Source organism: Lissotriton helveticus, chromosome 2_1, assembly GCF_964261635.1.
Source record: "Lissotriton helveticus chromosome 2_1, aLisHel1.1, whole genome shotgun sequence".
NCBI lineage: Eukaryota > Metazoa > Chordata > Amphibia > Caudata > Salamandridae > Lissotriton > Lissotriton helveticus.
Genome location: NC_136059.1, coordinates 1,096,110,590 through 1,096,126,436, shown reverse-complemented (window position 1 = coordinate 1,096,126,436; position 15,847 = coordinate 1,096,110,590). Strand labels below are relative to the sequence as shown.

Here is a 15,847-nt window from a genome sequence, read left to right as displayed (position 1 = left end):
ACAATATGATCAAGCCATTGCAGGTAATCCAAGTCATCTATATTTCCATACGAGGAGCACACTTGCATTTGAAGAGAATCCAAAATAGGCAATAAGCAATTCATATGACAATTAACTAAATTTATAATTTGAATAACCTGACTGAATGGAATGGTTGGTATCTAAAGGGGTGTCTGGATTCCCAAAAAGAATACCAGAATTCAAGTCTAACTAGAGACATTTTGAAATTTAAAGGCACCAATGCTTTCATTCTCCACTAATGCCACCCTTGACCTAGTCTAATTAGTGCAATACAATTTGCTAAGCATTTAACTCTGATTGTTCTCAAAATAATTGTAAATCTTGAAATTATTATCAAACTGCAGTGGCAGTCAAGCATGGTATTATGTACCTAAGATATCACGGGCGCTGATTCAGCAGTTCCCAGGAACCCATCTCTCTGAAATCTCGAAGGATGACTATCTTATGTTTTCAGGCTACATACGTGCTTACCATGACTCCTTTACTTTTAGATATTTTGGCCCTTGCACATAGACTGCCCTGTGGATCATTGCCAGGATCTTAGACTTGATTCTACCTTTCACTGGCTGTCAATACAATGGCAAATGTTGTGCGGCATACCCATATAACATTCCTGCAGTTCACAATAGATAGAATGATTTCCCTATGTAAAGTGGAGTTTTCTTTGTGTTCCAGATAAGGTAAGGAATTCTGTGCTAATTGTCAGTGATAAGTGCAGGCTTTGCCTACTTCTAAGATTTGTTGAGAACTATGAGAATGAGAACTATTTATCTTTCTGAACTCTGAGATGTTGCACACTCTGTGAAGCCTTTGGGCTGCGTCCACGTACATCCAGACAAAATAATAATCAGATATGGTGGCCTACTCTTACCAAGGTTCGGTGCATGCCACCTCTGTTGGAACAATTAGCCTGGCATCATCAGCATAAATTTGGTAATTCAAATTATATTCTTTTACGAATGATGTTGACGGGTACATATATTGGTAGAGAAATGTAAGAGCCCTGCATCGCTACCCAGCTAATAAATCTGGAGTGAAATAGGAGGACTGGCTGCTGCCTACCACTAAAAAGTAAGTGTTGCCATATTGGTGCCCAAAAATAGTTTATGATCTAGAGTATCAAATGTGGCCAAGAAGTCCAGTAAAATAATTATCACCAGATATGCATCATCCCTGTTCCACCAATTGATCTATAATTCACAATAATGCATGTTTTGCTCAGTGTTTAGACTGGAACCAAAATAGTTACCTAAAATGTGGTAGGAATTCATAAAGTGGTTGGAAAACAACTGCCTCCATAATTTATTAAACCATTAACGAGGACCAGATAGATGGCAAAGCCTTGGAAGCCCAACAGATCAATTCTCTCATGGAATCTCTGCGTCACCTATATGCTGTACCTTACCCTACAGGGAAGAGGCAATCCAGTTCAGCATTGTAAAACAGACCCCTATTCGTTCCTTGATTACATGTAGAAGAATGCAGTGGTCTTCAGCTGGCTTGTCCAACATATGGTCCACAGGTCACAATGCGGCCCTCCAGCGTCTTTTATGTGCCCCCCTATGGGTGTTGTTTTAAATTACATCAGTCACGACTTGACCCTTTCGCAAAAGAACGCTGATACCTGCATGCATAATGGAGCCTCGTGGTGCATAAAGGCAGAGCAAGCAAAAAAGAGAGAAACCCCATCTCTTCCCCCAGACCACTTGTTAATTTTAGCATGATTGGGTGTTTGCCGGCTGTTCAGGTTAGACACCCTGCACTCAGCTAGCCACCAGGAGGTACATACAGTCACACATTGTCTAAGAGATTACCCAGCTCCCTACACATGCCTCACTCTCCAGGCTTCGGCTTTCCCTTTTCAATCCTCTTCCTGTAAGATGTCAAGAAAACAATTGCACACACCTATTGCTTCGTGTGTTGGAAAAATAAACAAGTGGGCGAATGGTGCAGTATTTTCAAAAAGTGATCTTTGTTATGCAAAAATTGTGGATTTGGAAGGGAAGCCAGACAGCGCCATATATTTGAATCAGAACTCTGTGTTTTTTGCATTTAATAGTTGTACTGTTCAGCTCAAGTCCAACCATTTTATTCACACATGAAGACTGTTGCGCTTCAAGGATTCAAACTTATACTGCAAACATAGCCTGCAGTTGTTTGCAGCAGGCATGTAACCCACTGAACTATTTCTCAGGACTTGAACTTGTGATCTGTAGGTTACACAAGGATGTCCACCAAGGCATTGCAGTGTGGAGGCACACTAACATTGATAGGCCACTGCATGACTGAGGTAACCCCCTGCCTGTAAAACCAGAAGTGCATCAACATTCCTTGAAGAGTAAACCTAGGTTCCTGGAGGCTCAGTGCACTGGAGTATAGCGGGCTGAAGGCAGGCTAGCAGAGTCACAAGCACGGTGCTGGCTGGGAAATGTATATAAAACAGTGGTGCCCCAGAAATAACACATAACCGAGGTCTCATAAAATATCAATTGCAGAGTTCCCCCTCGGAAATATTAGCAAAATAAAACATTTGACTCTTTGAACATTTACTCCCAAATGGGGCTGAAAAACTCAACATTTGGCCCCATTATTTTACAAATTTTCTCAGAGGAGAATCCACAAACTCTCCCTGGTAGGGTTGGGCTTACTCGTTTCTCTTGCCTGGATCACTGGCTACAAAAGTGTTCTTAGCCCCCACTCTCGTTTAAAGAGATTGGAAAGCCCTGGTCTATGGTACCAAAGTCTGCAGATAGATTGCTCAAGCTCCGTTTCGTAGTCACCTCAAGACCACTAATAACTGTTACGGAGTAAAGTAAGCGCTTTGAGAAACATATCCAATCACATTTTGCGTACCCGTGGGAGCTAGAACGGGATATTAGAGGAATGCCATAAAGTTTAGAAATCTAAACATGACCTACCCACGGGTGGACAGAGACTCTTAAAACTTTTGTAGGCTCTTTATTCTGTGCAGATTTGTTTTCCTCGGTGGATTTAGGAAAGGCCACAAATAATTGATGAATATATTTCATTACCCTCTTGGAGCTGCTCGATATAACATGGGAGGTGTGCAAGGAATGTACCAACACCTAAGTTTAATTTGCTGGAAGCCAGACTATATGTTGCTAGTCAGTACTCCTGATTTATGCTTGCAGGAGGCTTTAAAAAGGAGCAAAAATAACATTCCTCTCATATTTCGAACTCCTCGTGCTGAATAACATCTAGGATCTCTGTATCAGCACACATTTTCTGGATTCTGCAGGGCTAGATTTGTTTATCGGCGTTGTTAACGCTAAGATAACATTTTCTCTAATAGTTTGTCATTATATTTATTGAGGCCAATGAGACAAGTCAAGGTTACCTCATAACATACAAACTTCCACCCTTGCAGCTGCAAGGGTGAATGTGGAGCTGGAAACACAGATCAGTCTGGATAAACATATGGAAACAGTGCCTGTGTTTCCTCCACTCCTTTACAGATTTCTCTATGGCTGTGGAAGGTACTGGGATCACTGACTTAACATCAATACAAAAAATATTGCGACACGCAAATATCATGTCCAAAATATCGTTGCCACAAATATCGTTTCGCTATACTTATAAAGGTAAGTGCAAAAATATCGAAAAATAAATATAGTTTCACACTAATACTGTAAAAAATAAGACAAACATATTGTTTTTCAATAAATACAGTTTGAAATAGTAAATCTTAAACATTTTAAAACATAACATTAATATAATGTATATAAATACATTTAAGTAACATTTAATATTAAAAATAAATGTATACTTATATAAATATACACACATAAAAACGTCTGTGTATGTTTATATTTATATACATATAAAACATACCACTATTAAACAAAGTATTACACAATTCTAAACATGTATATATACAGATAATATACAATTAAACAAGTAAACAAATAATATTTAAACAATAATAAAAAACTGTAACACATGTGAAAAATAGACCTACTATTTCCACTCCAGTCTGTGCAGGAGTAGGGAAAGCATTGGACTCCAAAGGTGTAAAATTGACTATTCCCACTCCCGTCTGTGCAACAGTAGGGAAAGCGTTGGATGCCAGAGGGATAAAATGTACTATTCCCACTCCAGCCTGTACAACAGCAGGGAAAGAGTTGTACTCCGGATGGGTTAAATTTACTATTCTTACTCCACTCTGTGCAACACTAGGAAATGCGTTGAATTCCGCAGGGGTAAAATGTACTATTCCCACTCCATTCTGTGCAACAGTACATAAAAAGTGGTGCTCCGGAGGGGTCAAATTTACTATTCCCACTCCACTCTGTGCAACAGTAGGGAAAAGGTTGCACTCTGGAGGGGTAAAATGTACTATTCCCACTCCAGTCTGGCAACAGTAGGGAAAGTGTTGCACTAGGGAAGCATTGGACTGCAAAGGGGAAAACATGCTATTCCCACTCTAGTTTCTGCTACAGTAGGGAAAACGTTGGACTCCGGAGCAGTAAAATTGACTTTTTCCACTCTAGTATGTGCAACAGTAGGGAAAGTGTTAGACTCCAGAGGGGTCAAATTTACTATTCCAACTTCACTGTATGCAACATTAGAGAAAGTAGTTCACTTCAAATGCAGAACATATTTTAATAACTCTATTAATCGACCAGAAATGTAAAACTCATAATATAAAAATTGTATGTATAAATTTAAAAAACACTTTTAACGATTTACATAATTATTAAATTTTTTGATAATGTCAAATAAAATAAAAAGTTAATACTTGATCATTTAATTACATTTCCTCACTATACTCCCACAAACCTGGCAACACACAATTAAAATGTAATTAAAATAAAAAGTATAACATGATTAATAAATTATGTAGTCAATAAAATAATTATTAAAAAATGAAAAATGAATTGTTAATTATTTGTTACTTAAATAACTTCTCATCATATTCCCCTACAAACACAACCCACACCTAATATATAACCTAAAAATATAATTATTAAACAATTTACATAATTATACATAAATTAAATATTTCAATAAACATGAATGAATTGCTAATTGATTATTAACTTACTTCCCACCTTATACCCCTACAAACTCAACAACCCACACCTTAAATATACAGTAAAAAATAATTACACAATTTACATAATTAATTGTCAAATAAATAGTTATTAATCAATTATTACGAAATGAACGTTCCACTCTATACCCCTACAAACCCAACAACATGCACCTAAAATATACCTATATAAATTGCACATTTTACATATTCATCAATTAAATAATCAATAATTTAATCATTAATCCATTATTACTTTATTAACTTCCCACCCTATACTCCTACAAACCCAACAACTGTGATAATTACACAATTTACATAATAATCAACTAAATAATGAATATTAATTAATAATGATTAATTATACTTCATTTACTCCCCACCCTGTACCCGTGGAAACCTCACATCCTACTATAAAACGTTAAATTACTATCAACAATTAAATTTTTTTTAAAACGTAACATTAAAACCTATAATTTAAAAACTATGTTTATTTACAACTATTATTATTGAAAACGATATTAAAAACACGGATATTAATGTAAACTCTATTGCTTACCTAAAAATCGATATTTTTGTTCACTACATTTCTGCATTACGATATCAATGTGCCAAAATATAAAAAACTCGATATTTGTGTAGCTCAATATCAACAATCCAATATTATGTTCAAATACTAGGCACTGCTGGCCATTCCTAGATTAAAGGGCCAATTAACAAAGTCATTTATGAGCAAGCAAAGTAGCCCTTCAGAAGTCCTCATCACTCATTATTGCATGCCTTTGTGAATCAGCCTCACTATATCTAACTCCCTATTAATGAAAGTGTGAACAGTACACCACCCTTTCTTATTGTAATTTCTGTAAATTAATGTTCCATGAGTATTCCCATTTTAGATGTTTACCGGTCAATTCACAAAGGCATGTAGGAGTACGTAAAAGAGTACAAGAGGAGTACTACTTTACACACTCCAACATGGCTTTTTAAATAGGGCCTATTTTTGCAGGTTCAAATCTTGATTGTGATGGTAATATCTCAGCTGGTGAAAGTAAAACATGGTTCTGCATGTCGGTAATGTATAGTGGAAACTACTACCACATTTCGAGTTGGTAAGCACCGCAAAACTACTCTTGTGCATTAGAACCGAGTTACTAGTGTAAGAACAGGCGTTAGACTACAGCAACACCGGGTACATTTGTACACGAAAGCCCAACATTAGGAAATTGTAAGTACTCCAGAATTCAGAGACAGAGACTTATCATAACACATATTTTCCATATCAAGAAACACTCGCTGACTTCCGGTACAACAACGACAAAGTTTAAATAAATAAATGACTTGGTAGTTTGGAATTTTCTTCACCCAAATACGTGGAACAGTGTTTCAATCTATTTTACTGGAAAAATAGGAATTGCATATCCTATTTTTTCTAGGAGGGGTTTCCCTCAGAAACTGATTGTTTAGGAAAACTTTGGTGGAGGAGGAACTGAACAAAAAAGCTCTCGATTTCACAACCTCACAAAGTAAGGTAAAATTGATCACAAACAAACAAACAAGACAAGATATTGCCTCCTTCAGGAAGCGCTCAGTATTCATGATGGTCTACCAGCCTGCACTGAGATTGTAAAGAGAGGTAGAGGTAGTTTTTCCTTTCACCGAGGAGCGCACCATAAAATCTCACACACCTGCCATAATGTTTACATGCAATTAGTAAACATTAGCTTTATCTAAATTGAAAAAAACATTTTTTTGGGTGGGGGAGTTTGTTTTTTTGTCTGTAATTAACTGCAAAAGTCCACGATTGGTGTGGTCAAGGTGATATCTTATATCTTACTCCCTTAAAATAGGTTGTCTCATGAGCACCTTGTGTCTATTCCAAAAGCACACGATGCACAGCTTGTGAGCCAAAGTGAAGTTGAACTGAATGGGTAGTAGATACATTCCAAAAGTGTTTCAGTTTAAGGACCAGGGGCCACATGTACTAAGCCATTTTCCAGATGCATACCCAAAATCGCAGGATTTGCAACTGTAAAATGTCTTTTTGCTATCTACTACACCCCTTTTACAATTTACAAGCTCTTTCTGAATGTCAAAAGTGGTTTTCACACCCATTGCAACTTCAAATAGGAAAGAGTGTAAAACGGTCATCCACTCTTAACTGTGAACTGCAATGAGATGTACCAATTGTTTATGACTAAAATTACGGTTGCAAGCCATTGATAAGTTACTGGATCCTCTGAGAAGAGGTAATCAATTGATAAGTTACTGGATCCTCTAAGAAGAGGTAATCAATTGGTATAGGGGAAGTCATCCCCATCGAACAGCATCCTCTTCGGAAATGTGGCGAGCACAGGGGCGTCTCCTCCATTCGGGCGACGGAGCGCCACCCCACTGCTTTCTCGCAGTGCGAGAAGCAGAAAATAAAATGGTATTTTAAATACCATTTTATTTTCTGCTTCTCGTGCTGCGAGAAAGCAGAAGGCAGTGGTATGCCTGGTTGGGGGCGGGCAGGAGGATATGCCTGGTTGGGGATGGGTGAGTGGGCGGGTCGAGGAGGAGTGGCATGCACCACTCTGAGTACCCTGACTGCTTTGGTTGGTCCTGGGGCATGTGCACTCTACATTTTCTCTGTGTAGGCTGCATACATGCCCTCCCTACAGGTGCCCGGCTGGGCGCTGTCCATTGACTTACAGGAGGGAAAGGAGCATGCCTGTTCCTATTCAGGAGCAGGAAAACCCGGACCAGGAGCAGAGGCGGTGCGGGACCGGTCAGGTATGTTTTATTTTACCCCACCCCCCCAGCGCGGTAACCTCCGCTCAATAAACCAGTGCGATAACTCACGCACGACCCACCCACGCGAGAATTGCAAACCGTGACTGGTCGAACAGGCTCAAGGGGAGCAGGCACTTCCTCATAATAATGTGTTTCTAATTGGGATTTTTTCCCTCTAAAAACATTGAATGTGTAAAAAAAGTTTGACATTTGGGTATGCTGTTCATTGTAGGCCACCATTCCTTTGTAGTCAATCATAGGAGGTTCGCAAATACAGATCCATTTAATTAATATTTATTAGGCCGGTCTTTCTGCGACCGTGTGCAACCCATAATTTGGTTACGTGACAAATTCGTACATATGCAGCATCACAAAATCAGAGACAGGTGCCAGTCGTCAGCGCACAATTTGCAATCACTATTTGTGAACTGTCTATTTGCATGTCTATCCTGGATTCTGTCTGGTGGCATCAGTAAGGCTAAATATACACTAAAGTATTTAAGGTCTTTGCATCCTCACATTAGGGTGATGGGCTAACTAGATACTTTGTGATTTTGTGAATCCTAAAATGTATAGGTTACTTATACCCTCCTTAAGTGTTGTAAAAATGTTATGGTCGAGGCAGATAATTCACATAAATCTTTCATCCAAAATAAAGTACTTTCTTTCTAAATAGCTTTTGAAATGTTAAATGTAAAAGATTTGTGTCCTTTGAGAAAAAGTACATTTGCACCGGGGAAGTAACTGAAATGTTTAATCAAACCAGAGGTTAGTCTTAAAAGGGAAGATTTACAATCGTTGTCCTTACTGGTGGGCATTGGGAGAAGATGTCATAGCCCAATTCCCACAGTGGGTATACACGCATGGTATATAGCCTTTATTCTCACTATGGAGGGGAGCCATAACTCTCTGAAAGATGATGCCGCCAGTGAGTTGTAAGTCATAACCCTCATGAGAGAGTTGTAAGAATCAGGCCATGTGATACGCCTCGATTATGTGTCATGTTTATACAACTGCGTCCAGTATTCCCACTGCTCTTTTTCTGATCTCACCATTCTTCATCTCCGCTCTCACACTCTTTGACCTGTCTTATATCTGCAAGTCAAACCATTCCTCCTATTGCTTCTGTTTAGAAATGAACAACAATATTACATTTTTTGTTGGTGGTCGCTGCTATTATTTAGACGAGCAATTAACCACGAAAATTGTGCATAGTAGCCTGACCATCTGCTATGGTCTTCTATATATCGACTGAGCACTTGAGGGTATTCTTGAGACGGAGGCAGCCAATATCATGCACAAAATCTCAAAACTGCATAATAATTCCGGCATGTATATGTACACTTGTTCAAGGTGATGCATTAAATATATTCATGTCACAAACACAGTTAAAAGAAAAAAACTTGATGCGTTTCTACCTCACACAGTCTTGGTTGATACTGTGACCAAGGCCCTGTGAGACCGTACGTAACATTTCAGATTTTTTTCCTTTTAACTTTGTTGTTGAGATGAATACATTTAATGTATCACGTTGAACGAATGCAGATGAAATTATTGGTAAAACAATAGATGTTGGATGTTACACTGTTCAACTGCACCCCAAAACGAAGTGCACCACAGGATCTAAGAACCACACCACAAGGTACTCTGATTGCCTAGTAAGTGTCATAAACAATGAGCGATAAGTTTAAAGTACAAGTGGCACACAAAAGGGCTCTCCGACATTCAAATGCCATACCAAAGACCTACCTAAAAGAAAAGGTGAGCAAATTGACTATTCCTCATAAATCTATGTTGAATGTAGCACTGTAAGTAAAAGACACTCTTTGCTCCACACTTTATTCTGTATACTTCGAAGAGGTGTAAAGTGCATGTGGATGATTGTACTGGATGCTTTACTCATAGCTGTCAGTTAGCTGTGAGTCATGAGGGTGACCTGCAGACAGTGCTTAATTTGAGCCTGTGGTTGCTAGTGTGGTCCACCGGCACTCATTTTTAGGGACCAGCACTTAGGTTTTCTCATCAGATATTGACCGTGACCAAGAAAGGTACAAAACCCACAAAATGGGAGGAAGGGGAAAGAGAAAGAAAGAAAACCATCACAAAGAGAGAATGCGGAGACCGACAAAAGTGAGATAAAGGGCCAGCAGTGTCTGGAGGCGGATTAAAGAGTCCTGTGGTGAGTTCCGTACTTCACAACCTTGGACACACCGTTTTTTTTCATAGCACCGGCGGAGCAGAGCTTTGGCCACTGCCACTCATTCTTTTGCATATTAAGCACATCCTCCAGCCATTCTATGCTTTTCAAAAAACAGACCTAAGCATAGTGGAATTAGTAAAGATATAATTGTGAAAATGAAACACCACAACTCTTAGCCTACTTATGATGGTCTCCATTTGTTGTTTTACTGGCTGATAAACTAGGATTGGCAAAAGCCTCCTTCATTGAAATGACATTGACCACAAAATAGTCATCTCTGTTTATTTTGTGGTGAATGTTTCTTTAATAATTATATTGCTTTTCTTGCATTCTTTGAAAAGGGGCCCTGGCTGCCATATCTCCATTTGTTACATTCCACAAAGCATATTTACTGTTCAGATGTTCAGTATAAGAATACCATGGGGTAGTCAACACCCTAAAAATGTGCTTCTTGTATCTCTCCGTCTTCCAGAAAAGGCTATGTAAAATATCTAGTTGCACGATTGAGGCTCATAAAGTATCTGCAGGTGACAGTGACTTGTAGTAAGTTATACAGTTGAATCTGAAAGGGTTCATCGAGAACTCGTCTGAACTTCTGGAGTGAGCAGAAAGCGCAATTCTAGCACTTGCCCCTTTGCTACTATGTAGCTCTTGCTTCTGTTAACTAGGTTAGCCTTGGTAACTAGTATTAAGAAGATACAAAGAAGCAAATCAGGGACCTAAATGAAAACACGTTCTCATTATTTCTTTGAGTATATCATTTGGAGAATAAGGCAACAGATCCCAAAGTCAATATGTGACTGCTATACGACTGGGTCTTGGAAGCTGTGGTGCTTGCTTTGTCCCATTCATCTCATGATCGCAGTGTCACCATTTGCAAAAACCCATATAAGGCTCTTGCTTTCTATAAATAGAAAAACACCCAATATGCAGGGATTCCACTAGTTTACTGTTTTAGATATTACAACTGATTAAACTGATTTGTTCTTTTCAGAATAAGGCATATACTTCGCAAACAATTAAAAAGTCGTAGTGAAGTCAGGGGTTCTCAGTAGGCTATGAGCTATATAGGGGCAACAAAGCTACAATTAGTAGATACAGTACGATGTTGCATGACCAAGCAGAGTGCTGATGTAGAAATATATTATTCAACATCCACCAGTGGTACGAGATCTGATTTTCTGACTTGGTGCCTGATTCACAAAGGTAAATTTACACTTGTAAATCTACAATTTTTTGCTATTCACAAACAAATTTTCAGAGTAGTATATTTACGATTGAGGAGTCTCTGCACTTGTGGCGGAGATTCCGTACAGAAAAAGATAGGACCGCCTTAAAGGTACTACTCGAACATTCGTTTGTGAATAGCAAAAAATTGTAAACATACACAAAAGTGTAAGTGTACCTTTGTGAATTAAGCCCCTTGGTGTACAGAACCCATTCATGAGAAATATCTGTTTATGCTTATCCAGCTAATTGATTAGTAACAAACATTCGGTCTAATTAATTAACTTGAATGTCATGTGGATCCTTGGATCCCTGTGGGGCAGGGGGCCTCGTTTTTCAGGCTCCCTCGCTCAGCTCTATGCCTATGCTTCTCTGTGATGCCAGACGTCATGGTTCCCCCACAAAGTTTGCATTGAAGCACTAGCATTTTTGCATTACCCCACAACGGAGCCCACTCATACTCAGGAGCATATGGACAGTAAGGAAAAGAGAGAGAGCCGAGATACTATTAGGGCGAGAAGGAAACATAGAGGGGATTAAAAGATATTCAAAGAAAGAAACCAAGATTGGACTGACGAATAGGTGACTAGAAAAGTAGTCCGATGTACACATTGCAGTGATACCTTGAGTTTAACCGGAACTTTCCCAGAGAAAACGATTGTTTGCTTTCTTCCAGACACTTTCGATGCCAAGAGATGGCTGCACTTGCAACATCCTGTCACATCCTGTTTACACCTTTTTTGTTCTGCCCCCCTCCCCCAGTTGGCCATTAGCATAGAACACTTTGGAATTGTTCTTGCCAACCGTCCTTTCAGGAGAGGTGCTTCAGTATTTTCCAAATTAAATTCGTACAAGGAACAAACAGCTCTATTGTTCAGAAAAATGAGTGTGGGAAGATGAAGGGGTACAGTAAAAAAAATGGCACCTTTTTGATGCGGTACATTGTGTTGGGTCGATTTTGTAACCATTCTGATTTCATAAGATAACATCAGGCATCTTCTGGGACAAACCGTCGTGGGCACGTTGTTCACATAAAAAACGTTTAAGACAGTTTGAGTGAATATCAGACGAGGTTTTCTTTAAAGAGCAGACACCTAAAGATTTTTTTAAAGTAAAATAAATTTGTAGTGACTATAGCAATATCCAGTATTAGATTTTACCAGGGCCGGATACACTGAGATTATGCTCTAGTTCTTTTCTAAGTTTTGTATTATATGTTGTGTGCATTGCATATGCTAGGAGGTTTGTACACATGGGTTTAATACAATGTACTTCATTTGTGTGTTGTTTTGACGTGTACTTTGAGTTACTAAATGTGTCTAGCGTTGAAGTATTCTTTTTCAAAGACCAATGACATTTCTGAATGCTGGTGAGAGAAGTGCCAACGAGGAATTCCAATAACAGGGCCTTAAAATGTTAGTGGGACTTCCCCACTCCGAAACATTGCAAGACTGGTGCGTGTATAATTTGTGGTTTAGGTTTGATAGGGCTCCAGTTGAGGTGAGACTTTGCAGGAAGTACTTTTTAATGCCTACACAATGTATTTGGGATAATCAACTGTTTCTCTTTTTTTTCTCTTTTGCAGTCCTGGTACCTGGGCTAGTTTGGTTCCATTTCAAGTATCGAACAGGACGCAAATCCTGCCCACCAATGTCCAGAACTATGGGCTCAACATCATCGGAGAACCCTTTCTACAAGCAGAAACGAGCAACTGAGATAAGAGTGCCCACCAATGTTTCAAAAATAAGGACGATGGGACAAAAAATATGAAAACGAACTATAAAACTGATGAAAGAGAAGAAAACAGACCAGCAATTGCAGCACTTACAATCACTAATTCCCTCAAGGCTGAAACTCTGATGACATGAACACAAGGTGTTGATATTTCACTGAGGGGTAAAACAGCTGCCCCGGCTGATCTAGCCTTTGTTGTCTGAAGTCCGCTGGGAAATAGATGTTCTTGTCTCTCTCTGACAATATATTTTAACTGACTTCTAGATGCCTTAATATTTGCATGATAAGCTAGTTTTATTGGTTTAGTATTTTTGGTGTTTACGCATGGGATCACTATTCCTAACCTTTCTCACTGAACAAAGGCTAGTGGACAGCAGCCAGGCTGCAAAATGACAAGGCCCATAAGCCTATATATATGTATATTTATATATATGTATGTTACAGTTTATAAAAGGTAACATAATTTTTTGGTTGTCGGTATATTCTGAAACATCATCCCCTTAACTCAGCTATTTGAGGGTTAGCAAGATTGATATGCAAAATTTGCTCAAACCGAAAGGCGAGACTGAAGTAAATGCCTCTATGAAGGTGTAAAAAAGTGTTACCTTCTCATGCAACAGGGAAATAAATTTAGCATGACCCCGGGAAAGAAGTACCTATAGGCAATTGTGATTCACAAATTATGCCCAAAGGGGGATAATGATTAGTCCTTCCTCCCTCAGACTCTAAATCGAGGAGACAACAATTAATTTGAAGCATTTTTTAAGAAACGTGTTATCCCCGCCCCCTTGCCTGGTTTTGAGGGTGTTCAAAAGGTGTTGGAACCTAGAGGAATGACGCACATGAGAGGAACGAATATGGAGATGTAGCACTTACCGTATATTGGGCTTAGCTTCCCAACCTTCCGAAGGGAGGAGATTATTTATTAATGAATTTACTGTTTGCATCATGGAAATCTATGCGTGTACAGAAGGTTCTAGGGATAAAAGCCCTGCATCACAGAGACATGAGCAAGAGGCAAATTATATGTCATAAAATGGGCGGAGCTTGCAGCTCACAAACTGCAAATGCCGGCAGGGATACAGTAAATTAGTAAACTCTGAGTAAATTGTCTAATTGCAGGGTGTCCACATCTTGCATGGTGCTGTCTAACAATTCAAGTCTTGTTCAACAAGTTTCCTAGCATTGACTAAACTGAAACCTGCATGGGCAGACACATTTTGCCTCACTGTCTCTTTAAAAAATATATATAAATATAGTATATATCAAAACTACTCTTTCCAGTAATCCTAATTTGCACGAAGATATAATGTCCACATTACGTGCCTTGCCTTGAAATATAAAAAAAAGGTGACATCACTACACTTGTTTTGCTGCATTCATTATCATTTTAAATCTTTACCATTTTTATGACAAAATATTTTGTATGCCAGAGGAAAAAAGAGAAATATGTGACATCATGGATTTTTTAGACAGTTATACCTTTTTCTCACATTTATAATGCATATCATGGCTGTGTATAGCTGCCGCTTAAGGAATTGTAATCAACCAGCAATATTTTCAGTATTTTTGGTGTTTTTCTATTAACCTTTCATGTTTTTCATCTTCCAATTAATATTTGGGGGAGGGAACCGGCGGGGAGTTGGGGCCGCGGGAGGAGGATGGGAGGGGTGTTCAAATTTATACAAATTATGCAATACCAAGTTTGGCCTATGTAGATTGTGCTTTTAGCTGTATTTGTTACTCTAGGTAATTTTGCGGATGAAAAAAAGAAAGATGTATGCTTTTTTTGTTTGTTTTAATTGACCAAAGTGGGTACTGCTAATATTGCAGTGTAGTGAGGTCCTACTGTGTTCTGAGAGATGGAAAGGTTTTCTTTGTTTTTGTTTTTATACGTGCATATGTATATTCTGGGGCAGGGGCTGGGTAGGGCAGATTTTTTCCCTTTTCAGTGTACCTGCGATGCAATGCAACCTTAGCCAGGCACGGGCTGCAAAACGACTGTACTGTGACAAACTATATTATAAGGTTTCCTCCTTTTAACTTTCCACTTGGGGTGCAAGCTGAACATATTTTTGGATTATTAGTAAATCCAAAACAATTTTTAAAAAAAATAATGGATTCCGCTGGAGGCAGACTTGACTTGAGGAAATTGTTTAAATGTAACAAAAAAGTTTGGGAGAGCAATCAAAAGTGCAGTGAGCTCATGTGAATGTCTGTGTTATACTGCATGTCTATTTAGGGCCTCATTATAAAGTCGGTGGGACCCCCACCGATAGGCTGTTGGTGGTGGTCTCCCGACAGACAGCCCTTCAGTCCGCCCATATTATTACAATGTTGGCGGTCAGACCCTTGTCTGTCGGGGGACAGACCGCCGCCTCCACCAAGATAAGTGCTCCTGATGGGACATCATTTGGAATCGTGATCCTGAATGGAGGCGGTGCCAAGGCAGGCACAGCCATCAGGATTACGATGCCCCTTTCCGACAGCCTTTTCATGGCCGTCTGTCCGTCATGAAAAGGGTCTCGGAAAGGGACTTTGGGGGTCCCAAACATGGCCCGTCCCTCGTGGGCTACTGCAACGTGGTCCTGTGGCGTAAGTAGTGCCCCCACACACTTCCATGCACCACATATGCACAAAGTGCTCTTTTACACAGCAAAATGTGCTGCGGCCCTTTTTCTGGGCCACAGCACAAACCGCTGCGAAAATAAGCACTTTGTGACCGCCAGCCCAGCGGTCGCATTGTAATTGGGTGGTTGAATCGCCGCCTGCTGGTCGGGCGGTCTCCTGACCACCGTGTTTGCGGGCTGGTGGTCCAACCGCCCACTATCATAATACGG

The 15,847-nt window shown here is 39.4% G+C and overlaps 1 protein-coding gene across 4 annotated transcripts in view; it reads left to right on the top strand.

The window, feature by feature from the left end:
• NFIB (nuclear factor I B) overlaps positions 1 to 14,366 on the top strand; it is a 353,009-nt gene extending 338,643 nt beyond the window's left edge. For 2 of the 4 annotated variants that reach the window (XM_078675901.1, XM_078675902.1), the window contains one exon: positions 12,859 to 13,136. In XM_078675901.1, coding sequence (XP_078532027.1) covers positions 12,859 to 12,988 — 130 coding nt within the window. In that variant the 3' untranslated portion in view covers positions 12,989 to 13,136. Of the gene's footprint in view, positions 1 to 12,858 lie in introns of all 4 variants that reach the window. The other 2 variants (XM_078675900.1, XM_078675903.1) reach the window with 2 other exon arrangements.
• Positions 14,367 to 15,847: the final 1,481 nt, after the last annotated feature.